General features: G+C 35.6%; 1 protein-coding gene across 2 annotated transcripts in view; it reads right to left on the bottom strand.

Annotated features, from left to right (window-relative positions):
- Positions 1-8,274: 8,274 nt before the first annotated feature.
- Positions 8,275-19,150, bottom strand: part of LOC107309033 (macrophage mannose receptor 1-like) — a 32,807-nt gene continuing 21,931 nt past the window's right edge. Inside the window, exons 23-30 of one of the 2 annotated variants that reach the window (XM_015853442.3) lie at positions 18,104-18,203; positions 17,206-17,438; positions 15,843-16,008; positions 14,168-14,320; positions 12,807-12,923; positions 12,398-12,565; positions 11,237-11,272; positions 8,275-10,882 (exon numbers count right to left, since the gene is read on the bottom strand). In XM_015853442.3, coding sequence (XP_015708928.2) covers positions 10,683-10,882; positions 11,237-11,272; positions 12,398-12,565; positions 12,807-12,923; positions 14,168-14,320; positions 15,843-16,008; positions 17,206-17,438; positions 18,104-18,203 — 1,173 coding nt within the window. In that variant the 3' untranslated portion in view covers positions 8,275-10,682. The remainder of the gene's footprint in view (positions 10,883-11,236; positions 11,273-12,397; positions 12,566-12,806; positions 12,924-14,167; positions 14,321-15,842; positions 16,009-17,205; positions 17,439-18,103; positions 18,204-19,150) is intronic. The other variant, XM_085538662.1, reaches the window with a different exon arrangement.

The raw sequence follows: 19,150 nt of genomic DNA, 5'->3' as shown, positions 1-19,150 counted from the left end.
TAAGGCAATTCATAACACCTTGCATCTGTGGAATGACCTATTGACAGTCTCAGGAAAAAAATAATAAAAATGTCCATTTGTTAATTCAGAACGAGGTTTTATTTTGTTTATTCAAAGAAACAAAAGAAGTTAACAAGATAAGAAGTTCAGTGACCTTTCTGCAATGTGAAAAACAGTAATTCTAGCTCTGAATTTGCAAAATCAGATATGAAATTTTTCTTTTATTAATTAAAGTAAATGCTGCCAAGAAAGAAAAATGAAATAAAATTCTTAATTTCAACATACTTAACAGTTTCTATTTTTATTGCTTAAGTAAGTCTTATTATAATAAAGATGATAAAATAGGCATATGCAATCACCTGCTTGATAGGCCATTTTATCACTGCTGCCCTCTCCTGTATGGAGCAACTTCCAAGTATTTCTATTTAATACACTGGTAAATGATTAGTTACAGAGATAGAAATTCAAATATATATCTCAAGTCTGATTTTGTTTATTCCTTAACTTTCAGTGAAAGTTCTGGAAACAGAAAAACATGGATTTTTAGCGTGAATGAAAACTATTATCTAAGTCAATATTAGTTTAAATATTTAGAAGAAACATCCTCAAATTTGTTTTGTAATGAATTTGATCTATTTTGGCAGATAATTTTGACTCAGTTAAACATGCTGCAATACCCATTAACATTAAAGTCTGGGTAAATTTTATCTCTCAATAAATATTATAAGTAAAAATAACAAGCAGTAAAAACAGGCATAATCTAAGACAAGTAATTCATTCTAAGACATTAAGTTAGGACTTCTCTGATTCTCCAAGTACAGTTTATCTCCAGCACTTTTGTCTTTCTCTATTCCTTCTTTTAATGCATACATTTGTCCATCCATTTATCTCAGGAGGATCTGCTATCCTTACATTTCATATCTCCAACCAAGGATGAGTCTATTTTCTGGGAAGGCATAGCATGCACTACAGTATGAGCCAAAATATCATGAGCTAATGAACCCTTTCAAGCACATCCTTAAATGTGTACACATCAAATTACCTTTCCCTTTAGCTAATGAAAACAATAGAGAACTACATGAATCTTGTCATAGATTATTAATAATATCCAAAACCTAAAAAAAAAAAAAAAAAAGTTCAAGCTTGTATCTTGGCTTAGTCTCACCAGTAAGTAATCCAGAATTTAAAAATATGAAGCAGTTTGGAGGATATGATCTTTCTTGACATGTGTTTTCTGAAGAATTCCTGGCTTTGTTGAAAGCCCCACTAAAGGCATTAGTTAGTTTTATTCCATTTAATAAATCTGAATATTTTCATTACTTTTTGTCTGAACCGTATGAAGAGCAGGATGGGAAATGAAATGAAATAAATATCCAAAATAACACCCATAGAGAGGTCCATCACAGCTATGGAATCCTCTGAGGAAATACTTTACCTAGTACTGTAAGCGTTCTATACATCCTATTTTCAATGAGTGTACTGTAAAATCGGATTAACAGCAGTTGTGTATTCATTTTACCCACAGTTCTCATAACTTTTTAATCATACACCTCATCAGTTTCCTCTAGACAGCGTTTATGTTTATGATTTTTTGCTTTCAGGTTTTCACCTTCAGACTGTTACTATCCTCCCAAACCATTTTACTTCTCTTTGTATGTCCTTCCAAGACGTGGAGACCACAGCTTCAAAAACACCACGTTGTGGGCAGTATACCACAGTCATGAGTAGCTGAAAGTAAATATTCAAGATTAGTTTCTAGAAGAGCTAGCAGAACGCTTCCATTTGCGCACGTATTTCTTAGTGAGTACTGGCAGTAAACATTTAATTCGAGCTTCATACTCACATAAAACTCACGCATAAAAGCAATAATCTGCAACATTTTTGTCCATTTCCCTCACATTCCTTAAGGTACTTGGTTCTAAAAATCAACACAAGAAAAATACTTTTGAGGTGGGTGGGTTAATACATAGAGTATGACGTACACTAAAGTTTATGATTGGATAAATCAGTGGCTGGAAAAAACATACATTTATTTCCAAGAATCCAGTCCTACAGCTTGCTCTCTGAAGTAGAAAGCTACGGGGAGTTGCCTCTTGTTTGTGACATGAGAGTAAGCTTTAAATACAGATTCAAAGAGTGACTACTTCAGCATTTTAAAGGAATTACATGATGAATTCTTACCCAAATTTCAACTACAAATAAATGTAGAAAATCTTGATTCATACTACTTTATTGATGTCTTAGGGCACATTATCTCCAAACTATTATTCATTCCACACAACACTTGGTTAGCTCAGAAAAATCAAAGTTTGTATTACTTTCTACTGCATGTACCTCTGGACAATTACCGGAACACTTTAGTAAAAATAATTATTTATAATCCAGATATTTTCTACAGGACTAAATACAATTCCTGGTGCACTTAATGAATGTCACGTCCCCAGACTGCAATTGTCAAATTAAATTGTTTATTTTACTTCTCCATCAACAGCTTGAACTTTCTTTCTAAGCTGTTGTATTCCAGGTTTCAGCTATCTTTGTATCAACACAGTCCGCTTTTGTTTTCTTCTAGCTTTTTTCACAATGTATTGCATTTTTTACATATCAGTCATTTGGAAACATTATTCTAAAAAGTAAAAGGCATTAAAAGTGTTTGTAGTGACTCATGCTAAACATGAGTATGTTGTCTTAAATTGCAGTGATTGCTTCCAGTTGTTAGCAGATCAATAAAAACATAGGAATAATTTAGTTAGATTTTTTATGTATGACAGTGACACAGCACATCATACTGACGAAGGGTTGAGAAATGCTCCACAGATAAGCAGGTCATTACCTGGTGATGTTTAAAGATGTTACTCACTGCCTCAAGAACACACAAAGCTGTTTTATGTATATGACCAGTCTTATACTTCCCATGACCTTTGAGTTTATACCTGAAAAGGAATGACCAAGCTAGGAAATACTGAACAGAATCACAGAATGACCCGGGTTGGAAGAGACCTCAAGGATCATGTAGTTCCAACCCCCCTGCCTAGCAGGGCCACCAAACACACGCCTTTACTAGATCAGGTTGCCCAGGGCCCCGTCAAACCTGGTCTTGAACACCTCCAAGGACGGGGCATCCACAACCTCCCTGGGCAGCCTGTTCCAGGACCTAACCACTCTCCTCGTAAAGAACTTTCCCCTAACATCCAACCTAAGATCAACCAACAGACATCATTCTACCATCTACCTTAGTCATCCTGGATGACTCCCTTACCCTAGTGGTGCTAGGGTAATATACCCAATATATTACTTGCACTATTAACATAACTCAGGGAAGAGCTGCTCTGGGATGAGCCAACATAAGAACAGAAGAGCAGTGCTCAAGTGCATCCCTTATGGACTAGAATTATATTTTCATATTTTGCAGCATGATTTCCAGACACTGTTTACTAACAGATCTGACAGGCACTGTACATTCAGTTCGTGGGTGCAGGGTGAGCTAAGGACCCTTGAAGCAGGGCCATGGATACAACAGCACTACAGGGATTTGCAGAAGCGTGAGAGTAAATGCTACATGCTGTATTAGGTGGAAATGTTGGCAGTATTAGGTAACATCTATCTGCTTTAGGGTGGTGAATCTGAGGTTCAGATTGATCTATAGTTTCGCCAGTGTAGCCAATCTCCCTTCACCTCCTTAAAAACATAACTTTTGCCCATGTAAAGAGATTGGCCTATTAAATACTAATGTAATATTAAATATAAAAATAGAATATGTATAATAGATATTAAAATACACAAAATAATATAAAATACTCTGTTGTTTGATAGGGGAGCACTAGCTTAATCGCTGAAGTAATTTTTAAAGGTTCAACAAAAAATGGTCATTTATGCTTTTAATTCTGATGGTCCTCTTAGGGTGGTTATAACCTTCAAAGATCTGCAGAAATCCAATGTGGAATCTTGGTGTACGGCTATACAATTGTACAGTTATAGAGACAAAAGGTAAACAGAGGTTATACAGAGGTTTCATATAAAAGACTATCAGGATAGAAAGATAACCAATGAAAAATGGAAAATGCTCACCAACATTGAAGGCTCACAGTAAACTCTATAAAGAAGCAACCTCCAGAGAAACAGATCCTGCCTTACTGGTAGTCAGCCTTTACATGAGGTCTGAGAGATCTTCTGCAGCACAGCTGAATTACCTTCACCTGTGCTCCTGCATCTGACTTGTTGCTTCCCTCAGGTGGTTAATCAGAGGTTCAGGCTGCGATCAACAGTTTCCCATACACCTGGCCTCACCAACAGGCACAAAACTGGAGAGGACAGTGACAGTCTTTTAACGCATTTATTTTAAACATTCACATGAAATATGCATTTTTGAATTATGTATTTCTGGCCTTGGCTGTAGCTCAAATATTGAACTCATCCACAGTTGTACAACCCAGGACTAAGAATCTTAAACTAAATGTAAAACATCTTCATAAGCAGTCAGTTTAGTAAAGAATCCAGTCAATGGAAAATGGAGCTCTTAAATTATGTTTCACAAAAGATGATACACGAAACATTAAGGAAGAGAACAGCATAATAAAAAATTATCACCCAGGCAAAGAATTCATTTAGAGCTTGATTATATACTATTGTACAAATACGGAAGACAGCTGCAACAGTATTACTAAAACACACCAAGATTTCATGTTTAATTTGCTAAGTGAGACGATGAATATTCATGATTGCAATCTTGCTGTAGTTCTGCAGTTGATTTCTCTGCAGCATGGTTTCCACTACTGTCATAAAAATCCAGGCCAGTAGAAAATGAAAACTAACAGACTGTTAAAATTTCCCTCATATTCCCTGCGCAATAACAAAACGCTGCTCTGATGACCCTGCTCAGACTTGAATGTGTCTTTTTCAACAGCAAAAAATAGTGATCATGACAGAAATTTATTCTTTAGAACTCTGGATTAATTCTATCTTCCCCTGATTCACCATAGCTGAGAGAACTAGCGTTGTATTTTTTTGTTTCTTTGCTTGAAAAGGTGACACTTTTAGTTGCTCTCTATTTTTCTACTTTGAACATAAAGTGAATACAAAAAAAAACGAAGTTACTGAACACAGCAAGTACTGCAATGATCATTCTGTGTAAGGATTGCTTAAGGCTGGCAACATTTCTAAGTTACTTTCTTAATGGATTCAATGCAAAGCACTGGGCTAATATTTACTATCAAAACAACTTCTAAGGAAAATAAAAACGCATGACTAAATAAATGAGAGCTTCAAACAGTGTAATATTAAAATATTTCTTTGTCTGCAAGTTACTCATCTGTCAAATACAACATTATAGGTATTTGTTGCCATAGATACTTAACCACGAATTTGTTTTGTTTAATAAAATGTTGTGGGACATGCCCAGACGACCGAATTACTGAAATCTCTGCTGAATTTATAAAACTGTGATGAATTTCACTGACAAAAGGGCTTCTTTAAGTACAATTTATGCCATTCCAAAACCAATTTAAATATAGAAAATAACTCACTGGTTTGGATTGACATTTGCCATACAAAATCCATCACAACAAATGTCTCAATTCCCCGAGACATTTTCTCCAGGAAAGACAGATAAAGTACATGCACTAGATACTCAAAAATTATTGAACTTGAATTCATTTAGTAAACCTCATCGATCATATTTGCATAAGGCCCCGTTCCTGCCAGTCACTGCATGATGTGCAGCACAGAGCATTTGACTAGAGCAGAGCCTAAATGGGAGCACAAAGAAACACGGCTTACTATAGGCAAGTCTCTATTTTTAGCAGAAGTGAATCTCATATAAACTTCTTAGGGAGCAGCTGTATGTGGTCACAGGCTTGTTTACATTGCTGTGTCTCATTTCACTTTTGAACGTGATTTTTAAACTGTTTTTGCTAAACTGGAAAAATAAAAAGTAAAGTGAGGTAAGGATACTTTTCATTTCTCGTCTTAAATGGACTTAAAGCCAAACTATATTACAAGGTATGTGGGCATGTTTATACAGTAGAACCAACCAATGATGATTAATTCAATCTTGTGTACAAAGATAAAACCTGAAAGTAATTATGTCTGGCTATAGTCGGTGATCCTTTACTTTTTTAGTTCTCAAGCAGCAAAACTATCTCAACCAAAGAGCAAGAGAGGGTATCACAAAGATGCTTTTCCTGAAAGAAAGATCAAGCACAATAACACCCCATCCCCCAGAATAAGAAATCAGGCAGATGAGGCAGTAAAGCAGCATGGCTGAGCAAGGTCCTGCTGACTAGGCTGATGGAAAAGAGGAGAAGTATAAGCAGTGGAATGGGATTCTACTCTGGGCTTCTACTCTGCCCTTATTATTAAGGTAAGGGAGAAGCAATAAAGGGCGTGGAAAGGAAATTCTGCAGGAAATAAAACAGCAAATTTTCTGAAACAAAGCTGACACTATAAAGGCAATGTTAGGAGAGTACTAAATACTTGTTTCTATTGCTTGGTAGCTGTTGGAAAATACGTAAACTCTTCATAAAATAATTAAGAGATATGGAACAAGAATAGCTTGACAAGAGTTGATTTACTTTACTACCTCTGGTAGTATAACGTGTCATAGCTCTACATACTTGCTAATCACCTGAATCAACAACAAAGCAATATCTTTAGAGTATAATAAAGTCAAAAACCTTTCAGAACACCTGTCTGTTGGCTTTCTACTCATGTTCTGAGCTCCACAAATGATTGCATACAAATAAAGAGATCACAGTTCATGCTTCAAATACAGGAAAACCATTAAATTAGCAAATATAAGATACATCCAGATACATGGTAAATCCATTTTTATCACCACGCTATCCCATGACAATTAAAACGCTTATGATTTTCTATACTTGTATAATATTTTGCCCTTAATCACTGTGTCTTACTACTGAAAACTTCTAGTTTATTTAACCTCATTGCACACTGTAACCCAAACACAGAATTGATTACTTTGATAACCTTTTCCTGTACATTTTCTAGATCCTACACATTCTTTTTCAGACATAGCCCTATATATTATAGCTGCATTTTTTTGCACATTTTCTAATGTTCTAACACACTTTTTGAATGTCACAGGGGACTGACCAAATACTTCTCAGTAGGCTGTCGGAAATGTTTTCCCAATTAAAAACTGTTGATGCATATGTTTTTTCATAGTTTTACTTTTACTGTTGCGTACCAGGCACTTAAAATTCTATCACAGTGTGAGGCATGATTTTGTCATCCAAAAAATCCCACATTTAGTCGTCTATAAACTATCATGTGTATTTTCTAATTCTCCTATTACTGTATTTACCTCAGAGAAATTCAGTTTACCTCTTAGAAAGTTAGATCTGTTTTGTAGCGTTCAGGAAACACAGAGATTGTTTGACAGTCCAAAATGGCATTATGTCACTTTGTATCCCTTCTGCACTGAAGATCAATTCAGGAATACATTATGCACAAGAGCAAACAGCAACTTCAAGGTTGCTTTTTCCTGACACAATCACTGTGATTTTTCTCCAGCATATTCTGACAAGGTCCTGTGTTCTTGGGGTTGAGTTCTCACTTCAAAATGCAGTTACTTCTGACATCTTATGTACGTGCTGTAATAGTTCATAGGACAAGTCTGTTCACAGGTAACTTAAGTCTTCCATCACTTCCACGTTTGAAGAAAACAAAAAACAGGAAAAAATTGAGAGAAGTACTGTAAGCAACTATAGTGATGACATCTGATGTGTCAGTGTCGCATTGATTCTAATTGCAATTCCATTTCACTTTTTTTGGAAAATCAGCAAACAAATGCACCTAATGAAAGTCTGAGAAAATGTGAAACAACAAAATGAGCACTTACGGAAAGACAGCAAATGGACAATTACTGGAAGAATGGTGATAAAGAGAGATAATTTCATCCTGACAGTAACAAGAAAGTAAAGCTGGAAATAAAAGTGGCCATTAAATATTCTCAAGAGGAAGAAACTCAGTGTGTAAACAAGCTTCTGAAATTGAGCCACGAAGAATTCCTGTCAGTTCTGTGCCACTACTAAGTTAATATGCTTGGCATTTTGGGGGACTTCTCAGTTTTGATTGAAAAGCAATTAACTGAACTTTAACATGCTTCTGTGAGATAAGCACACATTATTATCCCTTTATCGCTGAGGGAGAAGCAGAGCAAATGGTTTTTGTCACACAGTGCACAGACGCCTACCTGGAATATTGAAGTGGTGATCCCACAGGGCTTGCAAGGGAATTAAAAAAAAAAAAAAAAAATTAACATTTTACTACATTTGCTTTATTTGTAAGTCAAACATAAGAGCTACGAGAAAAAAAATAAATCCTAAGATCCTTGTTAGATCAGTAAAAGAGCATTCCAGCACATTATCTCATTCACCAGATAAAAAGTTAATTATGGAACTGGAATCAGTTCCCCTTCATCTTGTCTCCCTGAAATTCATTTATGGTCTCGCTCCCTGGCCGCAGCCTGTCGCTCTCTCGCTAGGTGTCGCCGCCGGCTGCCGCGGAACATGGCGCTCAGCGCCGGCCGCCATCTCGAGCGGGGGACAAGCGGGTTTCTCTTATCGTGGAGTTGTATCATCAGATGGTGTGGATTGTAAGGACCTTAAAGCCCACTCAGTATAAAAATTGAAAGACTCTTACAAGGCTTTATCTACTTGTTCATCAGAAATAGCAACCTTCTAACCTGTTTAAAAATGTGTGGAAAAAAAAAATTTAATTTTTATTATTATTTTTTTTTAAATAATTGTAATAAAAGAACTTACATGTTAGAAATTGATTTCATTGATTCAGCCTGTTATATACAGCAGTGTATACAGATCAGAAAAGATAGAAGTACCCCTGATACTTCCTGACAATAATTGTAAACTGAGGTAACAGAATAAAAAAGAATTAACTAAAATTATTGCATGCATGATTAACAAATAATAATAAAAAGATGAATTGTTTGATCACTCATTTTACGGTCTGCTGTTTGAAAGATACCACAGAGAGAGCTAAATTTCATCATCTTGGCATCCTTGGTGCTGTATTCACCATCTCCAAGGAGTTGTGATTCACTGTGATGCTATCGTGTGTCTACCTCTAGCAAGGTACGAGTGCATCTGTATCCACTGCTCTCAGCTGAAAGTAACTGAGAAAGTGAAATTACCGCTCAGCTTACCATCTTCTACCTCATGTTTCTATTTTTTTTTTCCTTGTCATATTTCTTCTCTTTCCCAGTGTTGAACCGTCCCACTTGTATGAAGCAAATCTGCTTGAGTGAATCGAGATGTCTCTTACAGCATAGTTGTAAGGAAAGCAGAAACAAAGATTTAAGCTGGTGGATGGTATAACAGATTTGTCAGCTCCTGGAGTAGCTGCAGTGATTACATGCAGTAATATTTGATACTCCATCCTCTGTACTCTTCTTTTGAGGGCATGTTTTCATCTTACGTTAAAGCAGTCAAGAATGCAGCAGCTGCAGCACATCTCAGACAACTTCCTGTTTTCCAGAAAGGAACATTATGATCTTCTTTAATACCATATGAAAAGTCTTGAATCGTTAATTTTTTTTTTCCTCCCTATAAAATTTTGTTCTAAGTGGAGAAGTAAGGAAAAAGAGGAAGCTGTTACTTAAAATTTGTAATAACAATAGTTTGTGAAGGGATATCAGTTCTTAAAAATCCTAAACGTTTTTAGCTGTAGTACAGTGGAAAAAATGTTTCTGCAATTCCTGTTTATCCCACAGGCATGAGCATACACAGTGGTCAGAATTGCCAGTGATTTGTTTTACTGATGTCATTACAGCAGTTGTACATTCATTTGACTTTAACTTCAGAACTTACAAGCAGTGTTATTTCTTCCTGAGAATAACTGTTACTCCTTTTTCATCACAGGAGTGATGGGATTATGGGCTATACTATATCAATTTAGTAATTTTCTCCTAATGTGCTTTGATCTCAGAGCTTTCTAAGGTGTTCAAAGGGCATTATTATAGGATTTATTCTCAATATGCTGCATTTTTATCTCTCTAAATCTTTAGTTTTTAGTGGTGGGCGTGGAAAAATACCAATATTTACAGAATAATGCAAAAGCACAAGGTTGTGGAAAATGACACAATCAGTCCCAAAGTTCTGATCAGGAATCTTTTCAGTTAGACCTGGAATCCAACCAGGAATCTTTTCAATTATTTTTCATCAATGCATTTACTTATTTGTAAGGTGATGAAATGTAACTCACAGAGACAAGTATGGTAGTAGGTTTTACATTAATGAAAAGATACTATAATAAACTGTGAAACTGCAATTCTGAAGTAAGCAGGATTTCCCTTAATTGTGTAAATAACATTGAAACAGTACAACAGGAAAAATTATGAAGAGATAGGAGTTATTTCCTTCATATGAAGGAAAACAAAACAAACAAACAAAAAAAAAACCCAAAACCAACCAACAATTTCACATAGTAAACATTATAGATTTGCCCTGACACTTCTCAGCCACACTCATTTATGTGAAAAACAGGTGTACTCTTCATACTAAACAATGAACTGATACATTGGCATTATATCTGTGATGGGATAAGACTATTATTTGAGCAGGAAAACACAAAACTGCCATGAGATTTTACTAACAGTTGCATAGATTGGTTTTTGTTTTTTCAGGACTTATGGGTATTTTGTCAGACTACTTGTTTGTATGTGTATCATTTTCTTGGAAGTCCAGTGCTGCTTCTGATCCACTCATTCTGGCCAAAATGCTTCTTTGGTTTTGTCCTTTGTTCCTCAAGTAGAAGTAAACTACGCTTACAGCTCCAACCATAAAAAGGGCTAATAAAACAAACAGCCATATGATGCCAGTAGAAAGTACCGTCTCCGTTTTCTGTCCTGTAAATGAGTGAAATAGAATCAGCACTTTTGATCTTAAAAGGTTTCAGAATCCAATCCTAAGTTTCTTGAACAAAAAGTCAGAAAAATGCAATACACACATAGAGTTTCTATTCAACATGTCGGGCTTCTTCATTCAAACAACTGAATACATTTCAAGTAGACAAGTTTTTGACCATTCAAAATTAAACTCAGGAAGAACTTAATTCAGAATTACCTATATTTCCTGCACTTGGATATGGTTTGAGTTTATGGAATTTTTATTTTTAAATACCCTCAAAATTAGTATTTAGAAAGTTTTATTATTTTCATGTTGTATTTGAGTATCCCCCACTGAAAGTTAAGTCTACTTACCCATATTTTCTGGTGACATTTCTGTCCTTTCTGGAGCTTTCAGAAGGAAAAGAAAACATTTAGAATAAATGCTTAAAAAAGGAAGAAATTTTAAATCCCTAAGACTGGATGTTCCTGAGAATTTACCCCAAACCCACTTGCCCTCTCGGGGAGATAGATAGAAATGTCACAGCACTCTACTAAGAGCATCTGATTTTAGCCAACAAGAAACAAGATTATAGCCTGTTACTCCCCAAAGGATTTTCAAATGTTTTCAAATGTGTTTATTTCTGAGAAACTGCCCACAAGATCTGTATTCATTTTTAGGCATTTTCTCAAGCCAAAACATTTCATGAATGGAGGCCTTATAAGTTAGAAATGCATAACGAGGATATTGAGTTGAAAATGATCTGTGAACTTAGCCTCTTTCTGCTGGAGACAGCCATTCCTTATGGATGTAGTCCCTACTGTAATTGCACTTCCTAAACTTATCATGTATGTGAAAGGTAAACAGAACTACAAAGTCTGAAAAACCAAGTGGCTTTGTTATTTACTACTTTCACTTACTATCATTCTGCGATCAAACCTTTGAATTTTCTTGTAGATGATCATTATTTTTTAATCAAGAGACAATCAGTGTTTTACTGAATGTTATTTTACCATGCTATAGATAGAATGCCATGGAAATCATTGCTATCATAGTCCTCAAACTATCAGCTCAAAGGACAGCAATGAAAGTAATCACCAAATCCAGCAGACAGTTTTCATTGCATTCCTTGGAACAAGATTTTTGAGAACATATTCCACTGAAATGAAACAAGATTTGCTGCTTTTGAAATTAGATTGTATGATCTTTGATGGAAAGATCTAAGGAAAACTATCCTTTTATTAAAAAAAGGAGTCATTGTTCTTCTGGTTAAACAGGTGTCTGAAGTATTCCTGAGAGGTGCATGGGGCTGGTGGTGGCAGTTTTACAGGACATGGAGGTGCAGCCTTATGAGGAGGCAGTCAGAATCCACATAGAATATCCTGCTGCCCCTGAGGCCTCAATATTTTGGCAACAAGGTGCTGCTGTTTTTTTCATATTAGCTTGTAATATTTTACATTTGTACATGTTATACAATGTGTAATTTCAATACAGTGAGACATTATTAGCCTCAATACATTAAAAGATTTACTCACTTTTTGCTTTTTTACAGATATATCCTTTTCTGAAAGAACAGACGTTGGTGTTCCAGAACCCAGTCGATGCACATACTTCTCCACAGTTTTTATACATTCTGTTTGCAGGCTCTCCAGTTTGCCAATAGACAAAATCCAGTTCTGATTTATCTGTCCACACCCACTGTCCTGATATTTTAAATAAGTGTATATGTATAAAAGAATGTTATTGAACAGTTTGTGATGGGGAAAACAGCAAATTTTAATGTGAATAGATAATTGTTTCTATTACAGTTATAGGTGTATATAAACATGCTTTGAAATAAACATTTTATTTATATGTATAGATTTCAAATATGATTTTTTTACTTAGTAACGTATAATAATTCTGTATGATATGGTAATACATGATTAAAAATGAAGATATTACCTCTGTCACCTCTCTTCAGCCCTATCCAAAAGTTCGAAGACTTTCCATGAAGTATCTTAATGGTTTCTGCCAGAAAGTTTGCTTCAGTATAGTCTCCCACAGATACCAATTCAGCAGCTGAAAAGCATTAATGCATAACATCATAATGTCTTATGTTCTTAGACCTTAAGTCAAAAAACAAAAATATTACTGACTCAAGTAGTGTTCACCAGTCTTGTCATGGTTACTGTAATCCTATATTGCATATTGAGCGCATGGTCAGTAAGAAGACAAGAATTTTTTTGTTGAGCCTTCTGCAATTTAGAGAAGACAGATTGCTCTCCTTCAACATATTCAGACAGATCCAGCCACGCTCCAGACTGCAGGTAGGCTGAAAGTGACACAAGGGATGCTTTCAGCACCACACATCCTATCACTACAGCTCTGTCACTTGCCAGTGGCTGGGCAGCATTTTTAGCAGTACTTGAGTTGTGAATGCGTTCAGTTGGAGTAAATGATTTTGGAGGTCTTTTCCAACCTTGATGATTCTGTGATTCTATGTCCAGAAGCTGTTACTTTTGCCAAGCCCCTTAGCAGTACTAATACACAGATCCGTGTTGTGGTCACCAGGAAATCACCTACTTGGCTTTGCCAGGGCAGCATGGTACTATGGGTAGTATGTTATGCAAAAGTATAGGAACCTACAATATGCACAAACGTTCAACTGCAGTTTTTCCTTCTGGCTACTAGTTTGCTTGCAATTAAGAAGAGTACCACTCAGAATACGATGCCAATAAATAGGATGTCTCCTATTCTTACTTACACTGAAAAGTAAGCTACTTCACAGCAATTCTCAGTTAAGAGTGAATGGAAATCTGAGATGTGGAATAAAGCGTTGACCCTAACCCACATCACTGCCAGCAGCAGGGATTGTTCCAGAGCAGGAGGGAGTGACTAAGTTTGTTTTAATGGTTTATGGAAGCCAGGTGACTCTTCAATCTCATTTATTGTACAGACATTCAAATTTAATTATTAAACAGTGCTTTGGTACTAACAACAACAGCCACAAACAAACAAAAAAAACTTTCCCACAAGTTCCCATGAAACTAGAAAAGTTTTTCTTTCTTTCCAATTGCTGATTTCCATAAGATTAGTAGGATTTAAAAATTTTTATTTTTGTTTGATATATGAATGTTTCTCCTGGTAACTGAGATATCAAAGATAGAATTCTATATTGAAACATCATGAACCTTGTTTTCTTCATAAAGTAATCTAAAAGCTTCATTTGAAGTTTTAAAGTAACATAAGTCATTCATACCAATTTCACCCGTTATTTTATGAATTTCACTGCATCTTTAGTCTTTCTAAAGCACAGCACTCACCTAGACGGGTACATTCCTGATGAGCTTGAGCCCAGCTTTTTTTCCTGGCAGCCTCAAAGTAGTAGCAGTGACCATGGAAAGGTATCCAGGACTTGTGTCCCTTTGCTTCAGGGCATTTTCCAGGAAGCTGAGAGGGCTCAGTAGGGGCTGTTACTGGTAAGAGGTCAAGTAGGGGAACTTAGAAATTTTTCTTTTTAAAAAGACTAAAACATACCTAAATTAGGTTTGTCATCAGAGAACTGAAGCATGTTCTATTAGAAGCTTGAATATGGCTGCCTTTTATTTCCTTTATTTGTCAAAGTGATTAAGAAAATACACTAGTCTTTAAGTATGAATTCTCTGTAATTAAAATTTTTGTCATGACTCTATGTCAATAAAATATCCAACTAGTTTTCTAGCATAAATATCTGTCTCATTACTTAAAACATATTTTTAAATGGTTTCTGACTTCACTCTCTGTTTTAGACAGGATCAAAACCTTGTACCAGAAATTGTAGTTACAAGTGAAGGGGTTATGACTTAACACATCTTGCAGAGTTTTTTTTTATTAAACTGCATCCTAAATAAATTCCATAGTGATTGATACATTAGGAAGATTTTGGAAGAAAAGATAAATGCAGATGGGATGAAAATTAAGTGTTCTGCCAAATTGCATTTTCTTCCTGTGAGTCTTCCACAGTCTACTTCTCCCCTTGTTAAGGGGCATTCAGCTCTCAAATTAGATTTCCATAATATTGAAGTGGAAAGAGATATTACATATAAACTCTGAGGATTTTTTCTTTTCCAGATTACAGCACCTTGGGATGTAGATTTGACATGCAGTTTTACATTTTCTGATGGTTCAGTATCTCCCGCAACATTGAAGAAAATAAGAATATTTAGCTGAATCATAAAACTAGAAGGTTCTTCAGTGGGTTATGTACTTTGTCCTTGTGCTCACAGGTGACAAGAACTTCATATATAATTACATAGTTTGGAGTTGATGTTTGTCAATACTATTTTTCTCAGTTTCCAGTGATATAAATTTTCTGACCTGCTTTTAATTTGTGCTTTCTGTGTTTGTTAAAGGCTTCAGTTCTGTTAGAATCAAGTTTTTCTTCCTGTATTTCTGTCTCTTACTCCTCTTCCAGCTCAGATACAGGCAATAATTAAATTCAATTTCTTTAGGGTTGGCTTTCAATATTTACATTTGATCATCTGTTTGGATTAATTATTCCCACCATTTTTCAATTAATTAATCCATTTCTCTTAGCATTTTGTTTCTTAGTCATTCACACAACCTCAAGTATAATCTTCATTAATTCTAGTTTCCTAGTCATCTGAAAATCCTATTTGAATAGCAGCATTTTCAATCTCCAGTGCCCCCAAACTGCATACATAACTTCATGAGCCTCCACCTCAGCTCCACTGCCAGCTCTTAAATGAAATCTGGGAAGGGGTGGATCCTGGCTGCACCTGTTCCAGTCACTCAGGTGCATTGCATACACCTGAGCTCCCCTGGGTTGGCTCTGCCTTCCCACCAGGTGCTCAATCAGGACGTAGCATTTCCACTACAGCGTGGTAGTTAGCTGCTTATGTATTCTGATATAATAGTGCATTAAACAAGGTGGTTTATTATATTAGCACAGTTGGTAGATCCTCACACCCTCTAGCTAAAGCATATTAAATCGCTTACCATCTGACTTCTTACAGATGGAAAAGAGTTTTTCCTCACATGAAGCTGTCTTCCAGGTTCCATCAGTATCTAGGTAGACGCATGCTAATGTCTGTTTTGGCTCCCCACTGGACCACTTGCTGTAAACTAATCTCCATCTGTCAATCCAATGATACTTGCCCTCTGTCTGGAAGCAAAATCCATACAGTAATTTCAAGGATGCTGAGAGTCATAGAACTACTACACAGGGTCCTCAGAGGACTCTCATGTAACCAGTGTGGATTCATATGCTTACAATTGCCACTTTTTTTGTGCTTGCTAATTGCAACAAGATGTGAAGTGTCTGTTACACACAGATATGATTGCAGGGTAATTTTCTTTCAGCCATCTAAAAAGCATCTAACATTAATTCAGAACATTTTTTGTGTTAAGGGGTATAGAATGGAAAAAAAAAAAAAAAAAAAAAAAAAAAAAAAAAAGGGAAACATGACTGAAGGCAGAAAAACTAAGGATACTAAGGATCAGGTAAGACATAAAGTTGGTATCCCCACCCAAAAATTCTGCATTTTGCAGGTGGATGTGTTCTCAATAAGCAATGCTGATTGCTATCACTTTGGCTGTGGATATCGTGACTGTGATTCATGTAGAAGATTGTAGCATGTCAAAACACACCTACCATCCAAATGTTCACCCTCCTATGTCATATAGTTGGCACATACATCTCAAAGACAGAACCTTTTTTTTTTTTTTCCCCCACAATATTCTAAATTTTTAATGGGAGAAATTACACCAGGAAGAATACGTTCATTGCTCAGTATGTGCAACTACCATATTATATAGACTACAGATTCCTTTATACAACTTTTGCCCTTCCTTCTTTTCAGGATTGTATTTCTCTACTGCTAACCATAAATAGTTATTTTCTAAGATAATTATTTGCAAACATAAACACGTATATAAAAAATTATCATTCATAGATCTCTGATATACAACTAGAGATTCCAGGTCACAAATGTCTGAGGTAGATAAAAACATGAGCAGAGGGCAGGGTGTAACCTTGTATATAATATCTGGTATACCTATTATTAGATTAAAATAAGTTTATCAGTAGGACCCTTTAATGACTCCAAACCATACACAACATTGTTAAGTACTGGCCTGCAGGAGTATTTCCTTGTGCTAAAGGACCTTAGAGTTCTTAGTTCATTAGAACCTCCTGTGTATGAGTCTTTTTGATGAACAACATAATAGATAGGTACTGCACTGACATAATGTGCTGCTTTAAGAAATAACACTGTCAAAAATTGCTGTAGATTTCAAGATGAGAACATTCATTAAGACCTGTGACTGTCAGCTTAACTGTCTGTACTGCATGTGTTCTTACCATGTAGCTGTTAAGACCAATCCACATAGGCTGCCCATATTCCTGTGCAATTAAGAACAGTAGTGACTGGCTATATGGGTCTAAAATGCTAGCAAGTTCTGAGGAATTGCTATTGCAGGATTGTCGTGCTTCCTCCCAACCCATTTTGGAATGGGTGACAGAGTAGCTAATGCCATCAGAATGATCAAAAGCGAAGTCCAGCACTGTTGCCGGTGACTTATAGAGTTTAGGGTCTGTGGGAATAAAAGTAAAAATGACAAACAGAAGAACACTTAAATCTGGAGGACACGTATTTGGTTTGAGCAACTGAATAACATCACTATTATTTACAAACATACTAGAAAATTGCTAATTTGAATGGAATCTCTTCTCATTCATTACTTATAAGTAACAGATAACTTCAAAATAGCATTGCAAGTTCCAGATTAAATAAATACATTTTCAGCCAGTAGGAACTTCAAATCAGTACATTCACTGAATTTTACATAGCATGGAGTCAAAAGCAGCACACGTTCTGTGTACATTTTCAATATCTCTTTGTGGTTTATTATCTTCACGACTGTGACTGTCAGGTCTATTTGGACAAATGTAAAATTTACTTACCAATTATAATAATTTCTAGATTATTATGAAGTTTTGTAAATAAAATGCTTAAGTCTTTTAGCTATTTAATTAAACCTATTTTAAATTTTAAAAAAATTTTTGCTTTTGTAATTTCTTTTCTCCAAAACATTTCCAAGTAACACTGAAGAGCAAGATGGGTTCTTAAGTTTTACTGATGTTTTGTCTAAAACAAACCAACTTTAAAAAGATAACTGTGATCTAAATTATGTTAAAAAAAGAAAAGTGATTTTACTTTTGTCATTATGAATATCAGGATTAGTGATACAGAACTCACCACTGTTCTTCTGGCATATATACCCACTCGATTTATAACACGACTCATCGCTCCATTTTCCTATATCAGTATAATCTCTCTTCAGAAAAACACAGTCATACTGTTGGAGGAAGGTTAGGAATTTGACAGTGAGTACAATAATATTAGATTAATATTATAAGTTATAATACTAAGTAAAATAGCTATGGGAAATTCCATGCCTTTTTTTTCCGTTTAGTTCTGACATTCTGGGGTTTGTATTACAACTCAAGAAACACCTTCCTCTTCTCTTTTTGTCTCCTCTCGTGCCTCCTCTGTGGTGGTTAGCTCCACCTTGGTATTTATTGCCTTGCAAATTTCTTCAATCTTCTGCTCAACCTGTTTATTTGTTCAGTCATTTTCAAGAAGATATATTTGAAAACCACTATTGTTTTCAAAATCTTTGTCACAGTTTCCATCTCAGTAAATGAGCAGCTCTACATAGTTTTGGTTTTGGGAATGGAATAAAAATAAATGGAGGCTATGCTTTTCTAAGCCAAACAGTAGTTATTCTTGACAGAAGCATCTAAGTGATGATCATGAAAGTGTCATGCCAAATCAGGTGCTGAGTGCTTAAGAAGATGGAACCTCAAGTTAGTTACAATCCATAGCAGACTGCTCTAATGCCATTCAAAAAGTTTAGATACACCTGATTTAGTGACTCTTGTGGTCTTACTCTGAAGAAGTAGAAGATGATGATAATGAAATAGGAGTGAAGCAGATGGGCAATTGCTTCTAATGTAGAACAACTTTTCAGTGATATTTCACTCCTTTGAAAATCATGGAATAATAGAATATACTAAGTTGGAAAAGACTCATAAGGATCATACTAATACAGAGGGCCACTCCAAATTCTATCCCTAGGTATGAGAGCATTGTCCAAATGTTTCTTGAGCTCCAAGACAGGCTTGGGGCTGTGACCACTGTCCTGGGGAGATGAAGGAAAGGATTATCAGAGGATGATAGTATGTTCAAGGTGAAGGAGAGAATAAGAATGTACTTTTTTGCCTTCTGTTTTTTATTTGTTTG

The sequence above is a fragment of the Coturnix japonica genome, chromosome 2 (genome assembly GCF_054131305.1).
Source record: "Coturnix japonica strain WE chromosome 2, WE-NBRP24, whole genome shotgun sequence".
In the NCBI taxonomy this organism is placed as follows: domain Eukaryota; kingdom Metazoa; phylum Chordata; class Aves; order Galliformes; family Phasianidae; genus Coturnix; species Coturnix japonica.
The sequence above is the reverse complement of the archived record's forward strand: the minus strand, read 5'-3'. Positions and strand labels throughout refer to the sequence as shown.